At 41.8% G+C, this 11884-nt stretch overlaps 1 protein-coding gene and 1 long non-coding RNA gene across 5 annotated transcripts in view; one reads left to right on the top strand and one right to left on the bottom strand.

Moving 5' to 3' along the window:
* Nucleotides 1-911: 911 nt before the first annotated feature.
* On the bottom strand, nt 912-4258 carry LOC141793234 (uncharacterized). Its single transcript, XR_012598398.1, has 3 exons — nt 4122-4258; nt 2642-2785; nt 912-2458 (listed from the first exon to the last, which is right to left on the bottom strand). It is a non-coding gene; the product is annotated as an uncharacterized LOC141793234 (long non-coding RNA).
* A 382-nt stretch (nt 4259-4640) lies between these two features.
* Nucleotides 4641-11884, top strand: part of unc5a (unc-5 netrin receptor A) — a 149543-nt gene continuing 142299 nt past the window's right edge. For all 4 annotated transcript variants that reach the window (XM_074673756.1, XM_074673755.1, XM_074673754.1 and 1 more), the window contains exon 1: nt 4641-4774. In XM_074673756.1, coding sequence (XP_074529857.1) covers nt 4684-4774 — 91 coding nt within the window. In that variant the 5' untranslated portion in view covers nt 4641-4683. The remainder of the gene's footprint in view (nt 4775-11884) is intronic.

Genomic DNA, 11884 nt, shown 5'->3' with positions numbered 1-11884 from the left:
GATGGCTGACTGGAAAGCACCAAATGTAAGACATAACAGGAAAGATTAATATAATGAGCAGATTTTAGATAAATAAAATTAGGTATTAATGTTCTCTCTGAAAAAATCCTTGAAACTGTTTCTTAGCTTCAAATCATCTCACATTTGTTTTATTAAGTTTGATCTCTAGTGATAAGTCTCAGCTTTTATTTCTGCAGGTCTCATTTATGTGATTTTGAAGTCTATTTCCTAATACTCACGTGTGGCTGGCCTGTGTGTTTCTCTCTCTCCGTCAGATCTAGCGGTGTTGGCAGAGCTTCTCCTATCATAGTCTCTGAGCAGCAGTAGGAAGGAGTGACACAAAAGCAGGGGAGTCATAAAACATTCAACATCATTCAAAGTCTTCTCTCCCATGCACACTTAGACAATGTGACATTCAAAACAACAAGAGAATGTCGGTCCAGGAAGCAGATTTCAGGAAGCTTCCTCTTTTTTTGAGAATAATGAAATGTAGAAGAGGAAAAAAGCTTGTGGGAAAAAAGGTTCGGCTTGACACTTTTTACTGTCACCCATTGTGTGCTCAGGAGGGATATCAAACAGCATATTCTTGTTCCTCAGTTGGTTCAAATCAAGTTATGATGTTATTCTTTTTTAGTTAAACAGGACAAAGAATTTTGAGAAGAAAGGAAAGGATGCAGATGATGGTATTGTTCTGAATCTCAGAGCAAATCTCACCTCATTTAAACAGGATTAGAAACTATAAAACTTCCTTTCTTTGATTTTTCTCAACGTTTACATCCAAAATGGTAAACAAAATATGCGCCATATGCAGGTTCATCTCCTCAGAATGAAAATATGTCACTCACTAGAGTCATTTTTCCTTTTTTATTTCAATGTTAATGCGGTCTGTAAAACGTTTTTGTTTGTTTTGTTTCTTCTCTCCCATTAGAGCACACAGCTGTAAGGCAGTTTAGTGCAGAAAAAAGAAGAATCAGGTTACCGTGTGTTGAACTCCTTAAACGCTAAGCAGCCGGTTTGATGAATTACAAGTCAGTTAGTTCATTTTGCTGACAGAATGCAAATTTATTTATGACCCTGAAACTGGGAGAAAATGAAATCATCATATATTTCCAAACACTCATGCACTGTTTTAGATTAGCAGAATCTATTTGGGATGGAAACACATTCCATGAATAAATTGCTTGAATTTCTCCTTTCGAAACAACTCTCGGAGCACTGCACTCAAACATCGCCTTCGTTTCAGTGGAGCTCTTGAACTAGCAAAGATTGTAAAGGATCTGCTTGAGCAAAAATCTTAATTTAAGTGTGGGGCAGGACACTTTCTCTTCCTCCAAGTCAGAAGAGTTGTCGTTTGAATCAAACACATAAAATCATCTTTAATTTTTAAAGTGTCTGCTTTTGATTTATAGTCATGGAATAAAATACAGCCCATTTCATATGATTTGGTGGTTATCCCATTTTACATTTTCATCAAATCACATTCTGGGCCCATATCTGTAAAATTGAGAAACCGTCAGAGCTGAAGTGGTGGGATATTGGAAGTTCAGCTTCATCAGCAGTCTGTGCTGCTGAAATGAGAGACCTTCAGTGGGCTCCTTCATCTCCCCCAACCCCTGCCTGCCCCCTCCCTCTTCTTCTCTGTTTTTTAAACTCTCCATCTCTCTCACTCTCATTCGCTCTTCGCTCAACTGCGCAAGATCTGGTGAGATCACACTACAGCTATTTTATCTCCACTTAATTAAGCAAAGTCACAGCTTTGCATTGCAGATCCAGATCGTAACATTTTTACGAGTGCGTGGAGAGCTGAGGGTAGGATAATCTAATGTAAAGGCCTATGTGTATTACTAATGTAGTGACGATAATGGCTTTTATTGTGCTTATACGAACATCACATGTGTTTCATTTTGCTTTTATTACATACACATGTATGCAGCGCAGTGTCCTTTCACAGAGGGAAGAGGGTCCCATATCAATTATGATCTATAATAAAGAGTGATGGACCCTCTGGAGATGTTATGATGTTCAAGTAATACCATACCCCTCCAGCCTAACGGGGATTTGTTAAGCCTTTAATTAATTTTCCCAGTCCCATATCAATAATATTTAATTAAATTGATACCCTATTGATCATCATGCAGTCATTTTGCATGCTTATTATTAGTGGCTAAAGTGCTGAGGCATGCAAATTTCAACACCAATTTCGCTCTCATTGGACTGCATCTTCATAAGTGGCTTGCAGTGTAATATGCAATCCGCTGATGGCTTATTAAGATCTTTACAGTCATTTAATCTGAGATTGTGGTCAATTATATCTCTCTGGAGCAGCATTGCAGTTTAATTTGATATAAACAAAACAAACGGCTGTGAGGCTGTGGTCGTGGTGGAAGCTGATACACTCCGTCTCTCTCCCCATGAGTCTGTGCTGGGATGCTGCTGCCTCCTCCGGGGACCTTCTGTGCTGTTTGTAAACAATAAATAATATTAATTTCATGCTGGACACCTCTGCTGGATCGATGCTTATCGACTGGGCGAATCAGTTGTCTTCATTGGTTGAATATGCTGCGAGTATAATTGCACAGTTTATGGACAGATCACAAACACTGTAACATACAAATGAGCCTCATGTTTTCTTAATACTTACCGGCCACTGGGTCCAGTCTCTTTTTCTTCATAGCTGTGGTGAATAATTCAAGATGATACAAGAGAAGTGTTGGTTCTGTCTCGGTTTCATGATTGATTGCAGCGGGATGAGCTGCTTCAAGTCTCAGGATATTGTAACTCAAGCCTATGACAGAGAGAAAAATTAATTACAACGCCACAAATCGATGAACAACTGAATGTGTCAACTCCCCAAAGAGCTGCGATTGTTCATTGTAGTCTGATTGAGGGAGCAGAGGGTGCTGAGGACGCTGCATCCAGAGGAATCAGATGGAGGAGAGTTGGTGGAGGAGGCTGTGGCCCTGCTTTGACTCAGCATACACATCAGAGAGACTGAGAGAGGGAGAACGCTAAAATAAGGCCTTTAAAACAGCTGAGGAAAATCTCTGTCACTGTAAGAACACAACACAACCAACTATGCATTTCTATATTTGTACATTTTCTGACATTCTTGCATGAGATGGGTGCTTTAAGGAGGCAGAAACAGGGACTAGGGGAGACACACTCCAGCTTGAACTGCTTAATAGGACACAGAGCAGATTAGCTGAATGAGAGAGATCATTATGAGCAACCTCACAAGTGACCAAGGCTGAGTCATTCTCTTGCACTAAGCTGCTGCCTTCCTTTCCCCTTTGCATTTGAGAACCCATTAGGATTTGATCATAAGCTATATAGCTGTGGAGTTGTGTTTCCCTGCATGTCTGCGTGTGCATGCATGTGTCTCTGCTTTGTGTTGTCTGTGCCTGCGACTTTGACCTTTAGCAAGGGATGCTGGATGGAAAGGCAGCTTAATGAGTTTGTATAATAGCTGAGCTCTATCTGAGGAATCATCCATCTACATGAGCCCCATAATTAGCTGGTAAGACAGTGGTCCAGTTCTGCACTTCCACTTATTATTCTGCTGACTAGTATGTGGGAGTGGAAAAATGGATAAACAAAGACACAAACTCCCCCCCACCCTGAAGCGTATTAATAATCTGCTGTCGATTCCAGTAGCGTTGTAAAAAGGCATGGCTGAGCAGTCTGAAAATCACGCCACTGACACCCCCAGAAAATGAGGAAAAGCTATCTGGAACATAAGTCACATCCTGGTCTGAGTTTGCTGACAGGTGTACCCTCTCATGGGAGCGCTAATCCTCATGCTTCTTCATCCGTCTGCCATGCACTGATGTTCTGCAGCAGACACACACACAAAACCCCAGGACAAAAGCAAAGGCATATTTAACTGAAACCCAATGACATGCAGATGTGATCTGTGTGATTTGTATGCAAAGCACTGATCTGATTCCTATCATACAGGACTGAATGTCATATCCATCATTTTCATGGAAGGCAGAGGATATGAAAAGCATACTTGCAAGGATACGGTTGAGATAATTCCCATTCTATCTGTACATTGCCAATATGAGGCTGGTTATGCTTATACAAGATATGTAAATGTTTGGATAAGAAGAGGGATATACCTTCATGGCGCGCTGAGGACGCTCCATTCCCAGTCAGCACGCAGAATCCGCTCCTGGTTTTGCTGCTCCGCTCATCGCAGCGTATACCTTCCCCGACTCTCATCACTCCAGCATTGCTGTGCAAGCAGATGTTCTCTCTCTCATGCCAATTCTTACAATATTCGCATTTGGAGAAGGTTACCTTTCGCGCGAAGGCTGCAAAGTGACGAGAAAGCAAGCGAACTGCCTCCCTCTTCGGTTCTTTGAGAGAAAGGGGGACTTGTGAGAGGACAGCGGCTTTCTTTTGGAAAGATACAATACATTAAACCCGCCGCGGCGAGCAAGGAAGCAGTTTTATTTACCACACCTGTGATGCGTTGTTCTGAGCAACGAAGACGCACGAGTGGGATACTGATGGCCACGCTACGGCGCAAGGAAATGTGTTGAGGAAAAGACTTGGGCGTTGTGAAGAAAGGCGTAAAGTGCAACAGAGGACACTCTTCGGACCTTTTAGTGCCCAGCGTGTCAGTTTACTGCTCCGCTCCCTGCCTTTTTTGAAACTTAGGTGATAAAAACCACGAAGATGCCCTTACTTCTGGGCCCCTTTGTCCGCTGTAGGTTCAGCGCTACGCTCCTTGTGCTTTGGCTCGTGCTTGCTGGCTTCACCTGCACTGGTGAGTTTCACTATCACATTAATTTCCTTTGCTTCATTATGCAGTTCAGGGTCGGGTACAACGCTACAAGCGTATACAAAAAGATGCACGTGACAAGTTGTTTGCTAGAAGGGTCCTTTATGTCCGAAATGCAGCCAGCGCGTGACTGAGCACGTTGTTAGCAGACGTTATTGTTCTTTAATTTGCTAGCAGTCACAGCCATCAATTAGCCTCCGACCTCAAGGTTATATATGAGTGCGTTTGCTGCCTCAAACGCGTCTACCAAGGTGAAAACTTGGGGCAAACGTGACCTGTCATCCCCCAGCTGTACTTATGTTGCAATTATGCCTCAAAAGCAGCGGAGCGTGGTTAATAATTTGTTTTTAACCCCACAGTCGTGACTGTAAAGGAAGTTGGGGCTACACCTGCTCGAAGGGAGCAAACCTGCACTTTGGGACACGTTTTACTGACAGGCTCTCGAACAATAAAACGCAGTGCTGTGTTAGAGACATCGGGCTCATTTCACACTGTCACATAAACAACCTTTACTGCAATTTTAGTGAGTCTAATTCCAATATAAGAAGAATATGACCTCGCTTATCATTTTGTTATTAAATCTCTGAGCCCTGTAGCCACAGAGTGGACCGGTCATAGCGTATATCCAGATCCTGTATTCATCCATCTCATCGGGTGCTGCTCTGCAAACGGGATCATTCAGCTCCACGTTTCTCTCCGACCAGGTCTCATTCCTGCTGCATTTGCAGTATGCTGACAGCTTTACGGAGTTGGTAGACGACCTACTCGCGCTGATGAGTTATATTTTATGATGTAGCCTCTTGGCCAGACGCTAGCGATTGCATGCAAATGTGCTTTGATGTACAAAACAATCACCGACTGTGGGGTGAGCCGTACTTGTGTGCAGAGACTGGAGATAAGTTTATCCCAGCAGCTACAAACATTATTTGTATTAAAGTATCCATTAAATATGTTTCAGATCCCTTCTCTTCTAAGACAGATATCTCAAAATCAATGCGTCATGATAACAGTAATTAACGACATGCTTATGAAACACAAGTTTGAATGAGTTTAATTCAGACTTACAGCCTGCCTTCAGTTGACCCCGCAGGTCACTACACAGCCTACCTAGAGGAATTAGCGTTTTAATCAATGCAATCAATTGCCCTGACACCCATTATGAATCATTTCCCAGTTTAACCCTTTGACTAGTCAAAAAAGCCACACTTTTTACCTATTCTCCTCGATGCTAAATGTTATCCCCACATTGCCACACAGCTGGAAACTGCTGGTGAGTATCAAAAAACATAATGATTTCACACGTCACTTGCCTTCCACTTGTTTCCAAACTGTTAACCTTGCTTTGGACAGAAGGCAAACATGTTAAAGTTACTATTATTGTGTCTCTAGCTTCAGGACACTGAGATGATAAATTAAGAGGGCTTTTCTCTTGCATTAATTAGGGTGTAATTATGAATATATTAGGATTAAATAAACAGACATGCTCCAGGGACCTCGTATATCAAGCTAAGTAAGTAGCAGTGCGGTGGTATTTACAAGTGTTTCTAAGGTGCGAGTAAAAACAGATAGGTTTTGAGTGTGTGACTTGTTTATATGGTTTACATTGAGGGGCTGTAATCTCTCAGGAGGACTTTTATCTCTGTCTTGGTTCTGCTCGAAAGTCCCATAGGTGTGATACTGTTTGTCTGGTCCTTTGTCTTCTCTGTGATGGACTGTAGCTCTGTCCAGGGTGTTTCCCTGCCTCTCACTCACATCATGCTTGGAAATGCTCCCAGCTCTTTAGTGACCCTGAATATCAATGAGTTAGCTAATGAAATGATGATGAATTCAGGATAAAGGTAATTTCATTCTTTTTCTTCTGACTTTAAGGTTAGATCACTCTGTCTGTTTCACTCCCTCACTGTCTATCATTTATCAGCTTCGTACAGGCATCCTTATAAGCTGCTATTGTAGCTTACAAGCTACTTTAATGGGACACAGTGAGTCCCAGAGATGCATTGGAAGGTAATTTGGTGGCCAATTCTTCTGACAACAGTGCCGGGACGGTCTCAGTTGAGATCAGATGAGCTACCCTCTGAAGAGAGGCAAGGCGCTGACTCAGCATTCGTCTGCATCAAAAGCAGGGAAACATAACTCAGTCAGTAATAAAGGTAGGCCTGTCAATCTAGATTTTGAGCAAGCCGAGCACTTTCTCTTTCACTGTGTTGTGAGTGATCTGACGGGCAGGACAGAGGGGGGAGTTTTGCTTTCAGCCTCAGGAACAGAGAACTGTACTGCTTTGCCTGCGTGTGCACACTACTTGATGTTTTCAGTATGCAAAGTGTGTGTGTGTGTGTGTGTGTCTGTAAGGATTTGCATTCATGCATTTCTGCTGTGTGTGTATGCAGTCTAACAACTGCAAATGACTCCAACTCCTGTTGCTTCTGTTGTTTCCCATTTATTTAAACTTGCCTGTTAGTGTGTTGTGTTGTTAGTCCCTTGTTACTTCCTTGAGAAAAGATCATCAAAAAGCAGCTATCCATGCAGGGAGAATAAAAACCCTGCCTTTGCCTTTGTTTTTCCCTCTGCCCGACGTGAGCGTTGCCAAGCAATTGTTGTCTGGTTCAGCAAGGGAGCATGTGAGTTGGTGTCAGGCACCTTCCTACTTGTGTGAAACAGTCACCTCGGAGCAATTTCCAGGGTGTGTGAGCCTTGTGAGGATGGAAGGAGATGGCCATTAACTGACAACAAGCAGAAATGTTTGCATAATGCAGCAATTTGAGAGGTCTCGTTTTTTAGTACAGCAATATGAGGGATTCTTTTGCCAGACGTCTCTCTTCATTCTACTGTGAATCCTCCCGCAGTTGTCTTTCTCGCAGCCAGTTTTGTCTCTCCTCATTGACTCACTAAAGAATGCGATAAGAAGAGCGAAAGCTGAAATTAACATAATTTATTGGGGGAAATTGCCTCCTGGTCAAAGGAATTTAAAACCACTTCGTTTCTGTCCCGTAGCTAATGCATGGCAAATGATCGTCGTGTATTTTCCCGGATGTGGTCTTTTACAGTGAAGTGATAATTTACTACCAGGAAGAGTTTTTGTTCCCTCTAGTCATGGGAGATGAATCCAAATGACACCGACAACGAGAAGGCTTGTGCACTGGGGGAGAGAGAGTTTCGATAAAATTATTTATTTTCTCATTTACTGATACTCGGCTAAAAGATTAGCATGATGTACAAATGCAGAATGCATCATACAAGGAGGCAGTTATACTTTAGAGGGTAAAAAAGCGGAGGGAAAATTTAAATGATTTTGCTTCTCAGGAGTACTAATTCCAGTTATGAGTTTTCTGCTGCTTGCAGAATTTGAATTGCACAATGGCAACATGTAAATTAGAGCAGGCTTTGCTTATTTTCAGGACAGAGCTGATCAAATATTTCCCTTTTTTCAATTTCCTTCGAGTTAACTTGTTAGAAAAAGGGAAACAGACAAATTGAATGTTAATGTTCTTTCTGCCGAAGTCTTGCAAATCTAATTTCTCCTCTTCGAGTTTCGGTGATTAAAGGAAGCAAAGATAATGGTTCAGGATAAATGAATAAAAGGTAAAATGCACATGTAGACACAGGTCAGCTTTAAACGGTGGGGGAGCATGCTTCATTTAGTGACAAATGCCCGGGCACCGTATCTCTCTGAAGCCTTCGTCCCTGCGCTTATCATTTGCAAATGGCAATCTTGAGGCGGAGAGGAAGGACACAGGCGTTGTCGAGGACACGCAAAGGATGAACCTTGCAGAGGGGAGGAGTTAGGTGTTATTTTCTGCAGTCGGTGCAGAGGCCCCTTGAAGGCACTACATCTCTGTCAAACTCTGCCCTTTTGTTTCAATTACCCCATTTCTATGATTCAGGTCTATGTGCAAGCGCTTAGGGGTTGGAGTTAGGCTGTTTCCCCCCTGGAACGCCGTGCACTGTAGCCAGTATCCACACTTTTCCATCCAGGTAGCATAAAATTGACCTTTCACCCCCCATGTGGGATGAGATTACCCTATGTTTCAATGAGAACCTTGACAATTATTCATGGAAGGCCGCAGTATCTGGCATGTTAACAGCAGTTGGAAGATTGCACTCAGATTTGCGGTTTTCTCCACTACTAACCATTCTGTGCCAGCACCCGGCCTCATACATCCAAAGGCCACTGGGCAGAGGTTGGGATGAGCTTCCTGAGCAGAGCACTTGGTTTTTTCCTAGAGGGTTCAATTGAATGTGCCTTTTCCCAGGTCATTCTTCTCTCCAGCATCAGCCAAAGAGAGCAACAACATGCAGTGCTGACTTTTGACCCCAGATTCCTCTTTGTTCTTCTTCTTGGGGAAAAAAAAATCACGAGGCAAAGTGAAAAGGACATGTTAAAGGTTGATGTCTTGGGAGCCAAAATGTACTTTCCTTTCATAAATATATTTAATATGATCTGTAAAATACGAATAACTAAAAAAAGGTATTTGATGGGCAGTATTGGTGTTTGTAGGCCAAGGTGGCCTTGCTAAAAATCCAATACCCCTAGCCTGATTTTACAATTTACACTTTTGACTCACAAAAAATAATCATTTTAATATCTAAACTTTTAATTGTTTTAGAGCTATCAAGAAGTGACAGCATAACGGGTTGTTCAGGTAACTTCCTGCAGAGGTCTATCCTCACTCAACAAAAAGACCAGCTAATCAAAACCAGTCAAATCTGGGGCTACATAATGAATAACAACACAATCGTTGTTGTTTACTGCAAGAAGCACACACAAGACTGAATGTATCACCACTAGCAAAGACAACAGTTCATTTAAGATACAGGTTCAGTGCGATGAGGCTGCTTAGCTCTTATTGATCCTAATAGGCACTTAAATATTTGTTTACACTATTGTAGTGATGAACCAATACATCTTTACGTTGCATGTTTATCTCGGCCGACTTCAGTTTTATGAGCTTTTGAAATCTTCCTTGTTTATTTTTTATTCTCCCACTTCAATTCCAAAAAGTTTGAGGTAAAATTTTAGCAGTTTTAATGGTTTGAAAATCATTTCAATGATTACATGATGTGCTTATTTAGAACAGGAACATCAGAACAATGAAAAAGTTGAGTAATGCTGAAAAAACGCCCAGAGTACCATGAACCTACTTATGAGGTTAATTTGCAACAGGTTTGTTCCGTTAAAAGAAAAAAACGTTTTTTGTGTTTCTGGTGGGCCTTGCATATTTCAGCAAGACAGCGCCGAACCAAAAGAAAAAAAAAATTAGGTGAAGGACATCCTTGGCTGTTGAGCACCTAAAATATAATACCAGGCAAAGTTGTGAAAAAAATTTAAATTTCTGAACTCCAGAAACGGGTACAAACCATAGATTGTTAAAAAAGAAATAAAGGACGTCATCTCGCTGCCACAAAAACTGCTCCCCCTGTTGACTGGCTGCAGTATAGGTCAATAACTCCACGTTTAACGTTGATTGACAGCTGCTGTTCTTGTGCAGTTTTTTCGAGAATAGTAAAATACATTGGGAAGGAGACCAAGACAGAGATTAGACTCTCAAAAGACTGAAAAAAACAAAATCACCTGGCTCCGCACAGATTCTCTGCAGCGCAGACTCTGGCTGCTTAATGGTTGCGACTCTGACGGAGGTATTTTGGCTTTAAAACTGTACAATGGTAAAAGGCGGAGCCATGCTGTCTATTCTGTATACATATTATGGTACAAACATGGATAAAAAGGGATAAATATGCCTGCCCAATTTTTTTGTAACATGTTGCTCTCATTGAATATAAGTTGAGGTATGTTTTACAAAACAACTTCTGTCTGTTTCAACAGATGATATGTATTTTTTTTTGCACAACTTATTTGCGAACTCGCATTTTGTTTTACAAAAATTTAACAAAGCCAGCTTTTTTGATTTGGGGTTTCAAAAGAGATTATAACATGACACAAAGCATTGGGAAAGTATTCACCTGCATTTTTACAACAGTCAGCTTGTGCTAATGGTAAAACATAAGACTCACAAAAGCAGAGGTTGAAGTTTGGACTGGGGATCTGTTGATCAAAAGAATGTATTTGGATTTGATTTTAATTGAACTCAGACAGTTTCTCTGTCTGATAAAGCCTTATTTTGGTCTAGGATGCAGCATTTGTGTGAAAAGGCAGTCCCTATTTGTTTAAGCCCTGTTTGTTTTAAGTGTACATGATGTACTGTCTGGCTGCTCACTTTGTACAGTGAGAGTAGTGGTGTGTTAGGAGATGTTTCCAGATCCTGCCTGTTCTCTAAGTGATCAATACTCTTCCCCAAATGGTTAATTGGCCATCAGTCACTGTCAGAGGAAGCGCTTAGAAGCCCAGAGGTGTCTTGGTGCAGCTCATAATAAGAGAGTGTCCGGTCCTCTGGGTCCTCTTCTGGCCTTTACTTCAGGCCAGGTGGTGGCTGGGGGAAGCAGATCTGAATGCAATATGGAGAGCCATAGATTAATAGTTCCTTAGTAAGGCCACCAGGGAGCAATGTGAAAGCCACTTCCACTTCATCATACAGTGGACTGGATAGAAAGTGTACAGAGCATGTGGTGGAAAAGGAACTTAGAATCAGTGTGAAGGTCATTGGATGTGAGCTGGCATTTTGCCGATTTCATCACTTAAATGTCATTGTGTTATATCCAGATTCTTCTGTTCATTAAAGGCTTTTCACCAAGTTATTTAAATGTAAATGTTTCAACATCCTCTTGTTACAGTGAGGACGGCTGGTCTCTGAGAGCAATTTGTCAGCTGGTTCAGCTAGCGAGTTACAAGACAATGACTTTTGTTTGCTTCTTCAACCTTGAAGAGAAAACACACCTCCAACCTAATGTATGGCTTATTGGTATGCTTAGCGCTGTTTAGCATGACATGTAAAATACATAATTAGAAATCACCTAAGGCTACACACACAGCCCTGCTGGCGCTTGATTGGCAAGGGTATCTGAGGGAGGTCGGGCTCAGCCGGAGCCAGAATTTGTCATCTCGAAGTGATTTTGTTGACAAGACAGGAGGCACAGTGACCTTTCCTAATTATATGTATGTGTCCAGGCCCTGATCCCTTAGGCAAGCAATTCAACTGAGTC

The sequence above is a fragment of the Halichoeres trimaculatus genome, unplaced genomic scaffold, assembly GCF_033239565.1.
Source record: "Halichoeres trimaculatus isolate MK-OKI-2021-1 unplaced genomic scaffold, fHalTri1.1 fHalTri1_scaffold_7, whole genome shotgun sequence".
Classification (NCBI taxonomy): domain Eukaryota; kingdom Metazoa; phylum Chordata; class Actinopteri; order Labriformes; family Labridae; genus Halichoeres; species Halichoeres trimaculatus.
The sequence above is the reverse complement of the archived record's forward strand: the minus strand, read 5'-3'. Positions and strand labels throughout refer to the sequence as shown.